Below are 17451 nucleotides of genomic sequence, written 5' to 3' on the forward strand. Positions count from 1 at the left end.
ATTTTTACTATTAGTTGTTGTGGTCTGAAATTTTCCTAAGCTAGGATTGAACAAAAATTTAATGGTTCATTGTTAGTTATATAGTTACAGCCTCAAAATTTCTGAAACATTGGTAACTCTTGAATCTTTTCTTTACAAATACTCAAAAATAATTTAAGAACAAAAATACTCAAATAAGAAAACAGGATAATGAAACAGCCTTTTAAATGAACAATAAAAAAATTATTTTTTAGAAATGCATTTACATGTTATAATATTTTTGACTGAAACACTTGAGACTTTTAACCATCAAAATTATCATTTTCAATGATGTCCACCCTTATAACCTAACAATAAATAATATAAAATATAAATATATATTAGTAAAGAAAAGAAAAATAGTGTAGCCACATTTTATTATTCCAATAATCCATTGTAAAATTATTGGATTTTAGGTACTTACTCAGGACTAGGGTCTAACATCATCCCTCTTGGTTGAGTAATGTTTTCTTTCAAGAGCACAACTCTGTTTGCTCCATATTCAGTTGCTACTTCAATGGTATTAAGTCTCGAATCCAACCAATATACATTACCGCCAATCCAGTCATAAGCTAAGCCTTCTACCAGATCTAAACCGGAAAATATCACCTGAAATGTAATGCAGACATTATTACAAAACAGTATCTAAATATTTTGTTAACCATTGTTTAGAACAGATACTTACATCTTGAGGTTCACTTCCTTTATCTACACGAGAAATTTTTTTCAACTTCATATCGGACCAAAATATCGTACCATTATGCATATTGCTGGCTGTAGCTACAACGTTTTCAACTATAATAGGAACTCTTTCTAAGCCTTGATCTTTTAAATCAGCAACTAATATTGAGTGGCGGTTTGATATTATTAGGAATGCAGCAGTATGATCTAAACAAACACACAAAAAGAAGGAAGTTTTTTAAATTAAAAAAAAATTTTAATTGTATTTAATTAAAATGAAAGATATTTACTTTAATTTATTTTAAAGGTACTTAGTGAATTAATGGAAAAAAATTTTTGTACTTAGAGACTCAAACTTCAGCTAATCAAATTGTTATTAACATAAGAATACTCAGTTTAATGAAAATATAAATTTAATTAACAAATTTTACTACAAATATTGATTATATTTACTGATTGCTTTGCAAGTATGATTGTCAATCTCAAGGCGATAACCCTCAACACAAGAGCAGGCATAGCTTCCCTTAGTGTTTGTGCACGTCTGAGAGCAAATTCCTGGAGGCACACATTCGTTGAGATCTGTACATGTTAAAGAATCATTGGACAATACTTCTCCTGGTGGACATGTACATTGCATTCCCTGTAAATAATGTAATATATTATTAATAAAGAAAATCAATTTATAATCAAGAGATGGTTAAGTATAAACTGAGAGAGGATGGTAAATATAGTGTGTCTTAAAAAGGGCAAAATATATTAAGTGTTTGAAAGGATGCAGACAATTTTTAAATTCTGACTAATACTTTTTTTTTCTCCACTTTCTATTTAGTTCCTTTAATCTACTCTAAAAAACAAATATTTTGGTGGAAGAGCAATTTTGATTTCAAAATGACCCAAAGCTAAATCCTCATATTTGTCACTTGTCACAAAGCCAAAACACCTATAAATACTTGATAAATAAAGAAAGTTACAGCCTTGTCTATTCTAGAAAAGTTTGACTATTTTCATTATAAAAAGGAAAAAAAATAAACATAAGCGAAATAAAAGGAAATGTATATATAGGCAAAGAAGGTGCTAGGTGATAACAAATTATAGAAATAGTACTAGATAATATATAAATTCAACTTTTTTCCATGAATTTGTTCAGATATTTGTTAATTTAATTATTCTGATATAATGTCTTTATAAATGTATATTTATGCTACATTAAATAAAAAATAAACCTTTAAAGTTAATTAACAAGATTTGAAGCAATGTATTCAGATCCAATTGATAGAATTTTAAAATATAGAATCTTAAACTAGAGTTAATTATTGATTCCAAAGATTGGAGAAATTCATTAATTAATTAAAACATGGACAGTACTGCTCTTTAAGTGTTAGAAGTTCTAAAACAATAGTAATTGAGTACAAATGTGCTGATGCTACACAAGCTCTTGCCAAAGCACCCAATGGATTGGTCACAAATTCAGGTCAACTTGTACAAGCCAATCTAAATAACCTATTCACATGTTTGTGCAGGAACAAACCTGCCATAGTTTGGCAAATGTGTAGCTATATTTTACAGTTTACAAAGCTTAACTTATTTTGGCTATTTATCTAACTTATTCTTTTCCCAACCTCCCTAGAAATAATTCTATTATGCAAGAAATAGGGGTAAAATATACATAAATGTGGTTATTATTTAGTTTTAAATACTGTATAATATCTGTGGTTTGAAGGAACAACAATGTCCATTTTTAGAAGTCCCTGGTTTATTATTTTTTAACATTGTCTTTCAAAGATTAAATTTTGCATACAAAAACAAACAACTACTTGTAACTATAACTTTTTTTTATAACAAAACAATATATCCACATTCTCATTTCTGGAAACCTTTAGATTAAGCTTTTCAGAATAATATTTCTGAATTTGAATTTGGTTGTTGATGCTCCAAGTCACAGATATACGATAACATATATGTTTTAAGGATATATTATATCTATATAATATGTATGTATAAAGTAAAAAATACAAAACTTACTACAGGTGTGTCCATACATCCATTACTACATGTGTGAAATTCACACTCATTAACAAAACAGTTTGGACCTTCATCTGCACCGTTTGGACAATCTGGTTCACCGTTACATACAAGAGAGTTATTCACACATCTTTCTGAAACTCCTGGACATTGCCATTGGCCATGTGGACACCTTAAAAAAAATAAAATATTGAATTACTTTTATGAAGCAAATCAAATAAATAATGTAACAAAGAATATAAAAATATATAATTTTTTTACCTACCTGAAAGGAGGAGGACCACAAGCATGCCTGGAGTCCTCATCAGAACCATCACCACAATCATCCCTTCCATCACAAATGTATGCTTTAAAAATGCATTGCGAGTTATTACATTTGTAGTAACCAGTCTGGCAGGCAACCTAAATTGAACCAAAATAAATTTAATAAAACCATTAACTATTAATAAAAATAAAGTCAATTCTACTTATTCAGAATATTGAGTAATTGGGAAAAGTTTTTAGAACAAAACGTAGGCTTATGCAGAAAGAACAAGGTAGGCCATTTAATCCTGTTAAGGACAGAGGTCCTGATAATCAAGACATAAGTATTAAATAGGAAACACAATAAAAAAATTTTTTCACAGGTTGAAGAGACAATAAACTATAATGGAAGAGACAAAACAGCAATAAAATCAGACAAGATTAACCTAATTTGGCATCAACAAATATGTATAACCATACTGAAGTTAAACCAGTAATCATGTATGGTATGGAAACACCCAACAGCCAATCTAAAAAAAAATTCTGAAAAATGGGAATAACAAAATTGAGAAGGATCAATGAACCCAAACTTAGACAGCAAAGACACAACTTAAATTCAACTAAAGAAATTTATGTGAAATGAAAGAATCAGGAAACTACAAAAAGAAAAAAAAAACATGAACCACAACCAAGAACAACAAACAAATTTTTGAACTATTTCATATGAAAAGCCTTAGAGATTATACTGAAAGAACTTAAAAAGTGATTGATACTCCTTAAACTACACTGGTATCCACCAATAATCTGCTAAGTATATGGCAGGGAGGTTCTGATGTAGGGTATTGGATAGAAATTTACAAGCTACAGGCAACAGGGGCATTCCACTATAGTTAATATAGGGTAATACCCCTGCTAAAAAGCTAATCCATCCCCTTTCTTTTGGATTCAACATGTAACAGATCTTAATAATTAACATTAATATTTAGTAATAAGTATCTAGAAATTAGAATTTCTTTTGTTGAATAGTTATTGAAGAGAGAGAGAGAGGCACCTCTAGAAGTTCGCCATGGGCTATAATAACTTTAGAAACACTAGTGCCTATTCATTGTGTCAGTTTGTTAAACACTATAATGCCAATATATATACCTATAATATTATGGAACCTATATGCAACATTTTTTTTAAATAATTTATTTATTGTTATTTACAACTGCATAAAAATATATGTAACAAGTAAATTTGCTTTAGGTGATATAATAACATGATACAAATATGTGGAGTGTCTACCCATTGATAGAACTTCAAATATACAACATTAAATTAAAATTTTATAACTCCTCTACTGAAAAATTCAAATCATGTGGCGTGTCACATGCTTTCCCCACCCAAGCCATTCAATTTAGAAAACAGTTCTTTTTTACTCAGGAAAGGTTCTTATGGTAGATAATAAAAAAATGCAGGAAATAAATGAACTTGAAAAAAGAAAGCACTTCAGTCAAAAAGAATGAAAGAGAAAGAAAGAGGAGAAGGGAGTTAAAAAGAAATTACTGACATTCGCATGACCTCAAACTGGCATATTTGCACAAAAAATTAAAATATTGTTAAAGAACCTTAGTTAATAAATTATAGTCCATATACTTATAAATTAATTTCTAAATAAACACTTGTTAATTTTAGGTAATTAATGGTGCTTTTAAAAGCTTATTAAGAAACTGTATCCATTTTGGACCTCTGTTTTATTGGCAATAAATTGTCCAGTGGATCCTTATTAGGAAAAGTTGATTGTATTTGTGAGTGAATTTTCCTTTTACCTGACCACAAGTGGGTGGTTCGTCAGATTCATCATCACAATCTGGAGTGCCATCACAGTGCCAAGCTTTCGGGATACATATTCCTGATTTTTCGCATTTGAATTGCTTCTCTGTATCACACTGATTTGGAGCCAGAGTAGCTGTAAAGTAAAATATATTAAAAATTAATTTTAATCATTAATGGAATAGTATTTTATTATTATTTTAATACTTGTGATACTAATTCTTCCTTTTTATTTTATTGTTTTCTTATTTATTATTGGCCTTAAACAGTTTGACAGTTAATACAAAAAAAACAAAAAAAAACAGTTAAACAAATAAATAAGTAAAAAAAAAGGCAAAAAATTGTCAAAAGATAATATGATGGGTACAAGACAATTTTGAAAGTTAGAGGTTTTTATGTGTTCAATCTGTGCCTGAACCTGCCTTTTCACTAGCCATCTTAAGAACAATATTTAAAATATAACATGAAATACTAGAATAATAATAATTATAACCTCAACGTTCTACACGAGCATTTCCCAAATTTTACGTCTTTGTATAAAACAGATAAGACCAACAGTAACATCAATAGTGTTGTGTAACGAACACGATGAAATTTATATTTATTGTAAGAACTACTGTCATGTCACTTATTGGGTTTTTACGTAAACATAATTTTCACTGAAAAATATAAGGCATAAAATGTAATGGTAGATGACAGGTTTCTGAATAAATGTATTCTCTCTACAATGAAAGAGACACTGATTGGGTACTAAAGATACAAAGTTCTTTAAAATTTTTGTTGACGTGTTTCTAAAATAACTCAAATATCAATAATTAACTATTAGTTATTAATAATTTCACAATTTTGTCAATACTGAACCAAAAATTTTGGTAAGGTATAGGCAGTTAAGAAAAAAAAATCTTATTCCCAAAATTGTCACTTGACTTCCCTTGACTTGTCCTCTACTCAAATAAGAAAAATAAAATTATTAATTTTATAGAAAGTAAATAAACTTACGACAGCCTAACTCATCACTTCCATCATTACAGTCTAGGATTCCATCGCATTTATAAGTTTCCTGAATACACTGCCGTAAATCAGCACACTTGAATTGTGTTGCCGAGCAAGTAATGGGAGGACAACCATGTTCGTCTTGGTTGTCAAAACAGTCATTATCGCCATCACAAACCCAAGACTGAGGAATACAATGCCCTGATCTTTGGCAGGTGAACTAAAAATATAATATCAATTAAAATAGAAATTATAATTAAACATTACTCTATCTAGGATAACATTATTTTAATAAGAAATTAATGTAATTCTTATTAAATTAAGAAATTATTTTTTAACAACTAAACCTTCTAAACAACAAGTCCTGAAGATGAGGTCCAGAGCCTCAAGATGTTAACTACTAAGATGTATATATAATTTTTTTGAGAAATAAATATAATATTAACTGAAAACCAAATTGCCATTTATTTTAATAGACACCTAGTCCAACGAAAATAACAAGAAGATGAATCATTACTGTAAATCGTGGTAGTATTATTAAAACAAATAAAAAGATTTTAAGGCAATATTATAAAAGAAAATGAAATGCTATATATGTTCAATTAATATTAATATTAATAATAGTTTATTTTTTTATCTACAAAGCTATGGTTACTTTATACAAATATGTTAAATGCTGAAATGCAGTATATTACAGAATAAAATGTGTAAATTTTGTTTACTTGAAAATAAGCACATGTTTTCTCCGCACAGAATTCTCCTTCATCCGTACTATCACCGCAATCATTTTCAGAATCACATTTCCAAGTGGCAGGTATACACCTTCCATTGTCACACAAAAATTGTGATGATGTACAAGTGACATTCACACAGCCTGTTTCATCAGAATAATCACCACAGTCATTTTCTGAATCACATCTAAATGTGTGAGAAATACACCTTCCTGAAGCACACTGGAAGTCTGATGGAGCACAAGTTGGTTCTAAAAGAAATTATAAGGAATTACTCAGATTAAAAAAAATCATAACAATTTTTTAGTTTATAAAATATTAATTGCCTTAAACTAAGTAAGATGATGAGTTTCATGACAGTTGTGTGATAAGTTTCTCCACTTTTCATTAAAGTTTGTCATAATAATATTAGATTAATACAAATAGATCTGATTACAAACACTTGTCACATAGGTTTTGGTTATGTATGTTAAAGTAAAAGCTGAATGTTAGCTAAGGTTAACCCCTTAGACCAGGTTAACCTTATCTAATATTAAATATAGTTAACCACAACATTGAATTTTTATATTTTCTAATTGGCTTTGCATTAAATTGGTTTCAAGATAGGTTTATGTTATAGTAAAAACTGAATATTAGGTAAGGTTTACCAGGTCTGTAGATTGTTAACCTTTACTAAAATTACCAGTGAAAATCAGTCATAAATATGTCTGATCAACCTTCAAAAGTAAAGGTTAACATCCACTTAGCACAGTTTGTGACCATTACTTTATGCAGGCTCAGTTATGATTAGTTGATAAAGACTAAGCAAAAGGGCTCCCTTTGCATCAACCCACTAATGTCTTTCCTCCTGCTGTAACTATCAGGCTATAACCTGACACCATGAACTGAGTCTTTTAATGTGAATTAAGACCCAACCTCCACTGAAAAGGATCAATTGGGTTTTTTTTATTCCTTTTGCGACAACTGTGACCCAAAAAAGTCAACCAATGCGACATAAAAAAAAACAAACAATACATTTGTCATATTGAGAAAGAAGGGCTCTCAATCACTAGACTGAGATTTTTTAAGCTTTCCCTAAATTATCCTGTCACCATAAACTGAGTTGAATTTATGTAAATTTAGGCCCAATCTCCACTGAAAAGAATGCGTTTAGGATTTGTTTTTCTCTTTTGAGTGAGCCTTAGTCAACAGCTGTGATTAAAAAAAACTTTGTTATATTGAGAAACAGGGACTATAAATTACTTCTGTGAGATCTTTTGCACTTTCCTTTTGCCATTGTAGGTGAGGTCGACTTTCACTAGTAAAAGTCAACATTCACTAGCAAAAGCATATTTTTCATTTTGACTATTTTATAATAATTTAATTTATACTGATTTGTTCAGTGTAAGACAACCATGACTTAGTGAATGCCAATATTTCTTTAACTATCACTGTAATATATATAACTAAAAACTCAAGAAAGCAAAGCTATTTTTTTCTTTGATTAATCTGAAGAATGTATTCTGGGTAGATGAATTAATATAAATATAGAATTAAATCATCTATAACTGTATCAGATAATCTTACTTGTGCAGTTCTGTTCTTCATCAGAATTATCAAGACAGTCATCATCTCCATCACAAACCCAAGCCTTAGGGACACAACGCTGGTTATTGCAGGTGAAATCCCACTTATTTGGACATGCTGTAACTGGTGGTTCAGCATTAGGATCTGTAATACAGGTCTTTTCATCTTCTGCCAGCTTCTCCCCATATGGGCAACCACATTGAACCTAAAAATTAATTCAAGATGTAGAATTAGTCACAGAAATGACAGGAATATGTATAAATAAATTTGGACATACAGTATTTATTTTGGGAAATTATGTAAAAGTAATTTCTTCCATTATTATCCATATTATTTTGTTTGAATTTTCTTTACAATGTTTTTATCAACATTATGGGGTATCCCCCATCTTCGCCACAAATTTCTTTAAATAATTCACATCTTCTAGCCTGTTTTACAATATAATTTGTACAATCTTTGTTTAAATCAATCCTCTAATTACATATTGTTTTATTAATCTCATTATATATTAGTATAATTTTTAAAACTAATATTTTAAGCTCACATTCCATATATACTGAATGTTAGTCTTATTAGTTTCTTAGTTTAGCCCCAACCAGCCTCCTCCAGGCCTGTCTATCTTGGGCTACTGCTTTCCAGTTTGCTGCTTGTGGCTCTTTCGCATCTTTGTTGATTCTGTTTATCCATCTGTCTTTTGGCCTCCAATGTGGTCTCTTGCCTACTATACTGGCATTTATTGTTGTGTAAAGGAGTCTTGATGGATTGCTTCGAGCCACATGTCCTGCCTATTTTAATCTCTTTGCCTTCATATCTTGAGATACTGACTGACTAGTCTCTGCACGCAGTTCACTGTTAGTTCTCCTCCATGTGTTAAGGGTCTCATCTCAGATCGCTCCTGTAATGGTACAGAGAACTTTCTGTTTTCAATATCTCAATTCTGCTTTCTAGGGTATCTGTTAGAGCCCAGGTCTCTTAGCCATATATCAGAGCTGGCTTTTTATCATGGCATTTTACACCCTTAGTTTCAGATTTTTAGATATATATTTAAACATAAATTTAAAAAAATGATATCGCAAAAATTTCTAACAAATAACCAAATAAAAAAAAAGAAATTATACATTACCTTTAAACCTATGTCATCTTTTGGATTAGATATTTTGTGAGGAGGTGGTATTGCAAAACACATCTTGTGACAATCACCATTGTTCACTGAGCAAGGATGGAAAGGAAGCATTGCCTGTTCTTTTTCACTGTAGATTTTGACACCATACAAACGGTTTGTCTGACCTTCTCTAACGATTGTTTGTTCTCTTCCACCAGTTAATTTATCCATACGAATAATTGCATCTAGTCGCCAATCAGTAATATACATCCACTCTGAAATAGATATTAATTCATCTTAATGAACCTATAAAATTAAATAACTGAAAATTATGAGAAATAAAGAGAAATTTTGTCTAAGGAGCAAAGAAGAAGAAAAGTTGTTGATATTCATTTAAGTAAATCAATTAACCTATACAATAGAGATTTACACATGCTACTAGCTACACAAAAAGAATTTTAGATATTCACTCTTTACTAATTTTGATCCTTTTAATAAATAAAAAATTAATTTGAAAAGTATTACAAGAGCTACTAGTTAGGCGAAAGACTATTTAGAAGAGATACAGGAATATTTAGTATCAGATCAACTCTGGGATTGAGAGATCCAAGGATAAGAAACTTATTTCTAAACCTAAAAAAAATAATAAAATAAAAATAAATTTGATAAATGACTGAGTAAATAATTTTGAAATTAAATATTGTGCTTCCTTGCTACTAAAGTTATGGAAGTTATTTATTCATGTAGAAAGTGATAAAAAGTTTGTCCTCAGAATTGAAAATTTCCATTTTTCATTTTATACACTGTGGGACATAGTTGTCTGTAGTCAAATTTTTGACCACAAAATAGATGAAAACACTATTTTGGAAAATAGTTACCATAAATAAAAAGCTTATCTTATATTGTTCTCCACCAACATCTCAGTAACTTTTAAATAACAATCTAACACTAGACAATTACAGTTTTATTATGAACTCTTTCCTTTGTCTTATAAATATTACTTACCATTGTGAATGACGATTGAAAATGGATGCCTAATTAGCCCAGAGCTGACAGTGATAACATCTGTTCCATCCAAGTTAGAGTGCTGTACATGGTCAAGAAGAGCATCGCACCAATACAACCTGTTTCTTGAGAAGTCCACGGACAAACCATTCGGCCATCCTAAGGTCACGTTTCTGAATACGATTAAATTAGAACCATCAGTAAATGCTCGGCTGATATTTGCTGGACGATCCCATTCCGAGAAGAATATATACCTTTAAAAAGTGAATAAAGTATTATTATAGAAAAATTTAAATTTCTGTTCTATAACATTATAGAAATATTGACAAACCCTTTATTTGGGTGAACAACAATAGCTCTTGGACGTTTAAGGTTAGTAAGGAGAGTTCTTCTGTAAGTAGTGTTTCGTGTACTTAAGACATTTAAAGTTCCTTTACGGCTGTCTATATAATAAAGATTCTTTGCTGCCCAGTCAACTGCTAAACCTTCTACTCCTTCATTTTGTGAAGCAAGGACAATTTCTTTTCCTGTGAATGAAACAAATCGATTGAAAAATTATCCAATATCATTTATAAAAGAACCGAAGTATAACTTTTTATTTGAAAATAGTAAAAGTATCTACTACTCACTAAAATTAAGTTTTACTTCATTCAAGTCTATAGTATCATATGAAAATATTTTGATTGGAAAATGTAACTACTATTCTGGAGAAAAATATCAGTAAAGTATATCAATGTCACAATGTATATCAATAATTACATCAGGTTACATTCCTTGGAGAGTAATTTAAGTTGAGACCTGCTTTATAATAATATCAGTCTCTTGGTCTCAATGCTTCAGTTTGTATTTATTATTACTTATTTGTTTGTCTTTAAGTACAGTCCCCGTACAAACAGACATAGAGGTAAACAAATTTTCAAAAAATAAATACAAAAAAAATTAAGTAAGCTAAAGTTATCAACATTAAATATAAAAGAATTGTAAATCTCTCTGAGCATAGATATAAAAATAAGACCTTTAAAAAATAAATAAATAAAATCATCCAACATTAGAGAATAGTAATTTTACAATATAGTAAATACAATACTATATTGTAGTATGATTGAGATGGGAGTATTTATTCATGTTAACAATTCATTCATAATTGATTTTACTATACTGGATAATAATTAGTAAACAGTTTAGCCTGCAGTCTTTGTACATTAAATGAATAACAAATAGATGGAAAAAGGTTTTCATCTAGTATAATCGCTAAACTTAAGGAACTTTTTTCATCACGAATGTTAATTCTTTTAATCATTTTTTTATTTCTCCAATAATACCCACCCAACTTCGAATTATTGAAACTAAATCATTGAGGAAGTACTTTCTATTCATTTAGCAATTTCTCTTTGTCTTTAATTGTGGTTTGAGTAGTAGTTTTCAGTAAATCAATTTTTTTCGCATTTCACTTATAAACCTCCATCACTTAAGTTTATGACTTTATTTTACAATACCAGCGTAATGACATACTGTTTCCCAGAAACATTACAAGAGAAAACACAGTTAATGCTTACTTTTCTTTTTAAAATGTCTGATACATAACACTAAGCAGAAGCGACTAAAGAACAATAGCAGAAGATTTTTTTTTTAAGTGAAATAACTTTGAAGTCTAATCTACATACCAGTTCCATTCCTGTGTATTCTGTAAATAACATCTTGTAAAACATCAGAGTAATATATATGATCATCTCTGGCATCAAAGTCAAGACCAACAAAGCGTGCTCGGCGTGAAGCATAAGGAAGGATAGCGTCACTAAAGTTTTCTAAAACAGGATCCAAGACTCGTCCTTTAATAAATCTTTGCTGTGAATATAGAAGAAATTCATCTACCACTGAAAAAAAAATCAATTAATTAATATAATGTGACAGATAAATATAATATTAAATTAAATAAAATTCTAGATTTATATAATAAATAAAACAAATGATAAATATAATCACTTCTTACACTCGCAGTCTTGTAAATTGGTTCTTAATCTCCAACCAACGTTACAGGCACATCTGTAACCTAGGCTTCCGAGACCTTGACTTCCAGCAGTTACAATGCAAAGGTGTTGACATTTGCCATTGTTATTTCCACAGGGATTATGAACTGTAAAAATTCATGTTGTTACTGAAGAAATGGAGGACTTTTTATCTGACGTTAATTTTTTTCTATTGAGCATTGAAATATATTGTCTGCATTACAAAAAAAATTACCTTGACTCTGAATTAAAGGATGAACAATTTTTACAGCTTTTGGTTCTCTCACTTCACGACTTTTATACACCATACGAATCGTATTTTGTCCATCATATTTATCAACAGACATTACTCCTTGTTTTGTGCTATCAGTCCAATATACACGATTCTCAAAGACTCCTAATCTGGATGGTGCAGGTACAGAAGTTCCTGTTATAAAAAATAAATACAAACATGAAAAATAATCTGAGTATTATTCAACTGTTAATTATGTTTTTAAAAGTATACAATTCAGTAATTTAGATAAACAGGCATACAAGATAAAAACTCAATACCAAAAATAAAATTACCTCGTAAAACTAAAAATCTATGATTTCCATCATAATCTACAGTTTCAATATAATCGAGTAGAGAATCACACCAAAATACTCTCCTCGCCAGGATGTCCACAGTCACTCCAGATGCCTTATATGCTGCTTCATAAACGATTGCCTTAGCTCTTGAACCATCCATATTAGCACGGACTACTTGGTTGCTGTCAGCGATGAACATGAATCTGAAACCAAAAGAATTTTTGGTTTTAAGAGTTCATATTGTTTTTAGCTAAGAAATTTACTGTTCCTTAATATAATTAAAAACAATAAAGAAGATACTCATTGGATATTGTGAAAGTTAAAAAAAAAAAAAAAGAAAGGCATTGGTTATTAATCCTGAGAGAAAGGAACTCATGACATCCAGTAATAAGGGCATGGAACTGAATCTGAATGAAGGCACTGGAAATAGTCAAATATTTTAAATACATTGGCTCCTTAATTGAATTAAAAGGAATGGGCCTTGGACTGGGTGATTCAGGGTGGAAGGAGGCAATACAAAACTTAGGTTAAGGAAACCCACTGCTTGAGTGAAAATCCAAAATCCAAAAATAAATAAAGAAGATAATGAATAGATTAATTTAATTATTACCCAACTTTGGAGTCGAGAGCGATATCAGTCGGTGATGTGAGATTAGAAGAGAGAACAATGACGTGATATCTACCGTTCCATTCAAACAAGTCTATCTTCTGTCCTATAGCATCAACAACATAAATTTTTTCACCAGCCCAATCAACAGCTACTGAAACTGGAGACCATGTTCCGGGCAGTGAAATTTCTTGGGCTCCTCCTACCATCATTGCAGCTGATCTTTCAACGAGTGTTTGATAGTAAATCTAAAAATTTTGATTTACATTAATAAAATATAAAATTTCTTAAATAAAGTAAACCAGAGTAGGTGGATATTCGAGGTAAGAAGAATTTCGTGCATTATATTCTAGCAGAAAAGAGAAAAACTCAGGATACCTATCTCGCATCATCTGGTACAACTCCGTAATTACTGAAATGGATACAAAATTGCTGTGAAAAATAATAAAAAAAAATTATGTTTTTTTAATTTTTTATTTTACTACGCAACTTATCCTTTTCTTTTTCAATACATTCAAAAGTTAAATTAAGCACTGTGTTCCATTTATACCAATGCTGTGGTGTAAGTGAAAATATATTATATTTCTTTTTCGCTAAAAGAAGATTGAAAATGGCAATTCGAAAGTTTGCTTGACATTTGGGTGACAAAAGAACAACTACTGGTTGAAATTAAAAAAAAAAAAAAATAGAAGGAATCAAGGAAGAATTGTGATATGAATTAAACAAAAATTGAACTAACAACATTTTAGAATCCATTTACTCTGGTTTACCTAAAATTTTTTTTTAATTTTATTACTTACCTTCTTTGTTTTTGTGTCAGTCCAATATAGAATATTTTTTTCATAGTTAAAATCTAGACCACTGGCTGCGGTAGTATTTGCTACTAGCTGAACGTTTGCTAAATCAGGTCCATCTATTTTCAAAACTGACTTATCATGAGCAAAATATATCTGAAAAAAAAAAAAAAGAAACAAATTAAACACTAACTAAATACTTTTAAAATGATTTAGAAAGAGTAATATGATTTTTTTTTGTTTCAAAACTAATATTGAAAATAGTTTGAATATACTTACTTGTAATGTGGAGTTGTCTATAGCAACACACCTTGAATTTCCACTGAGCTCATAACCTGAGAAGCATTGACAAGAATAGCTACCATCCAAGTTGGTACATTTTTGAGAACAAAATCCCCATTCTTCACATTCATTACTGTCTGTAAGGCACATTATAAATATAAAGTACAATTATACAAGAGATAGGTATTTATTAGATTAAAGAAATTATTAACTATATCAGTTTATACTTACAATTTGCTTATGACCATATTTGTATTTTTTAAATAGAGTAATTGAGCTTAGTTTTAAATGTACATACCTATACAGGTCCTTGAATCGTTTGCAATCTTCTTTCCTTCTGGACAATAACAGGTACCACCATTTAGAGACGCCTGGCACTTGTATTCACAGCTTAATGTGTTGCAATTACTGGTAGCTATAAAAATAAATAAAGTTGAAAAGAAAAATTCAACAAAAAGATGAACATTTCAAAAAATAATTACTATTTTTTAATTAGGGTGAAAAAGAACTAATAATGATGAACTATTTACAGGCTTTAAAAACAGAAACTGAATAAGAAATTATACCAATAAAATTTTACTAAGGAACAACTTTCACTTCTGTTACAATTATCATGATTCTATTTTCTATTTCTATTTTTCTAATTATGATTCTATTTTTTAAGACTAACTATTCTTTAAAAAAGGTTTTCACAAATTTAATACTAGAACTTCTATTCATAATTTTAAAAAATATTTTAGGTTCATTTGCTGGATGAATTGTGCGTTCATTTAATGAGTTGAAGTGAATAACTTCTTTATTTTAATTCATCCGCTATAACGTTATGTCTACAAGGAAAAGTTATTCACTTAAACTCATTAAATAAAATAACTGCTGATTGTAAGAAAATTTGTTTCAGAATCATAATTAAAAATAAAAAAAAATAATTGCAATTAATTTGCTTAGTTCACTAACAAGCATTTTATAATCATTTTGAAAAAATAAAATAAAATAATTACAGCAAGCAGCTTCTTCATCTGCAGAATCTTCACAATCTTTCTTTCCATCGCAGAGTTGAGATCTGGAAATGCACTTTGGCCTACCCTGAGAAGCTCCTTTTGGGCAAAGAAATTTGTTTTCTGGACACGCTATCGCTGTACAATTTGCTTCATCACTACCATCTAAACAGTCTCTATATCCATCACAGTGGTATGACAAAGGTATACATATGGCATTTGTGCATCGGAATTGTCCAACATGGCATGGAGGAAAATCTGAAATTCAAATCATCAATTTAAGGTAACAACTAACTTTGATTTTATTAATACATTTAATGAAAACAGGGAATAAGAGCTGAAGCATATGTTTACTAAGAATTCAGTATCTCACAAACTCCTTTTCGAGATTAGCACATCTGTGATCAGAAAAACTAATTATTTTGTTTAAATTTGTTGTAAAGCAGTAAATGCATTAATTTTCTTATTTTTAATGTCTCGAAATGTTCTTTATATTTTGTCCTACCAAATAGTTAACTTATTAGAAATGCTGTAACTTGTTTCTTATTGGGTTAGTTATACTGCATTCTTAATAAAATGGTAATTTAGCCAACTGAAAATGATACCAAGGTTTTTCTTACATCTTCAACTTGATTATCCAGTTTTGCCCTTCAGAAGGGTAACATCAATTTTAATTAAATATTCAATATTATTTTCTAATTTTGTGATGTAAGTTTATTAAAAAGTTTAGAAATTTTTTCACTTTTTAAATTTTATTTAGTAATAAATACTATTTAATATTAATTCAAAAAGAAAAACTAACAAAATGTTCAATATAGGACAATTTAATTGAGAGTTAAGATCAGTTAACTTAGTCATATATAAAGGAAGGAGAATTTATGAAACTATTGAGATTTTAATTTAGACAATCCTTCAAAGAAAGATTAGAACATAAAACTTATATTTATATTGATTTGTTTCCCCAAGAACCTCAAGAAATTTTATTTTAGAGCTTAGAGTTTAAAAAATATTGTGATCATAGGAATTGAAAATGACTATGACTGATGTTAAAATGGTTTTTTGTAATATTTGAATTTGAAGACCATAAATTTCTCAAGGTCACAATTTAAGGAAGTTCATTGATTCCCTTTATGAAAATAATTAAAGACAGAATTGTGAATGGGCAAACTGTAAATTCATATAACATACAAATATTACCAAACTGTGGTTTATTAAAAAATAAAGAGTTCATACTGTTTTGTTTTGAACAGGAATTTATATCTAAATAGTGAAATTAATTAAAAGAACATTCTATAGTTATAATATCAAGTAATCATTAACATAACAACATGTACAAATTTATAGAAAGATTTACTTACTGCAATTTTCTTCATCACTGTTATCACCACAGTCATTCCTATGGTTACATTTTGCCGAGGCATCTATACACCGGTGTCCTTTCGCACACCGGAATTTGTCCAGAGTACAAGAGAGAGTTGGAGGTGAAAAGCAACCTTCTTCATCCCGGCCATTTCTACAGTCAATGTAACCATCGCATCTTTTCTCTTTTGGTATACAGAATGGTTTACTATGATTGTTACCCATAGTACAGTAAAAATCACCTGGTTGACATGTCCGGAACACTAAAAACAAAGAGAAAAGGTGAAATATGTTAACCAAATATCATCAAGTTATATTAAGAAGTAATTTATATTTTGTTTTGCCATATACAAATAAATAGTTAACATATAAAGTTAATAGCAATCGTGAAATATGTTAACATACTTAAATTTGTATATGTAATATACAAATATTAAACTTTCATACTAAACATATACAAAACCTATTAAACACTTCACAGTTGTTAAGAGATTATTTAAAATAAAATAAAATTACTTCTCAACTGTTTTCAATAGCAGATAACACTATCAGGGTCCATAGTAGGATGATATATATTTTTTTTTTAATAATTTATTTATTGATATTTACAACTGTATACACATATATACAACAAGTAAATTTGCTGTAGGTGACATAGTGAC

The 17451-nt window shown here is 29.5% G+C and overlaps 1 protein-coding gene across 1 annotated transcript in view; it reads right to left on the reverse strand.

Moving 5' to 3' along the window:
* mgl (megalin) overlaps positions 1-17451 on the reverse strand; it is a 397380-nt gene that overhangs the window by 37156 nt on the left and 342773 nt on the right. Inside the window, exons 4-25 of the mRNA XM_014424997.2 lie at positions 16789-17052; positions 15434-15688; positions 14734-14850; positions 14433-14572; positions 14160-14309; positions 13363-13607; positions 12750-12955; positions 12418-12609; positions 12167-12310; positions 11841-12050; positions 10508-10703; positions 10177-10430; positions 9193-9446; positions 8070-8274; positions 6495-6754; positions 5779-5992; positions 4776-4915; positions 2987-3123; positions 2722-2893; positions 1153-1339; positions 704-906; positions 443-627 (exon numbers count right to left, since the gene is read on the reverse strand). Of these exons, the coding sequence (XP_014280483.1) occupies positions 443-627; positions 704-906; positions 1153-1339; positions 2722-2893; positions 2987-3123; positions 4776-4915; positions 5779-5992; positions 6495-6754; positions 8070-8274; positions 9193-9446; positions 10177-10430; positions 10508-10703; positions 11841-12050; positions 12167-12310; positions 12418-12609; positions 12750-12955; positions 13363-13607; positions 14160-14309; positions 14433-14572; positions 14734-14850; positions 15434-15688; positions 16789-17052 (4330 nt within the window). The remainder of the gene's footprint in view (positions 1-442; positions 628-703; positions 907-1152; positions 1340-2721; positions 2894-2986; positions 3124-4775; positions 4916-5778; positions 5993-6494; positions 6755-8069; positions 8275-9192; positions 9447-10176; positions 10431-10507; positions 10704-11840; positions 12051-12166; positions 12311-12417; positions 12610-12749; positions 12956-13362; positions 13608-14159; positions 14310-14432; positions 14573-14733; positions 14851-15433; positions 15689-16788; positions 17053-17451) is intronic.

This window comes from Halyomorpha halys, unplaced genomic scaffold, assembly GCF_000696795.3.
Source record: "Halyomorpha halys isolate HHAL.00 unplaced genomic scaffold, Hhal_1.1 Scaffold490.1, whole genome shotgun sequence".
In the NCBI taxonomy this organism is placed as follows: domain Eukaryota; kingdom Metazoa; phylum Arthropoda; class Insecta; order Hemiptera; family Pentatomidae; genus Halyomorpha; species Halyomorpha halys.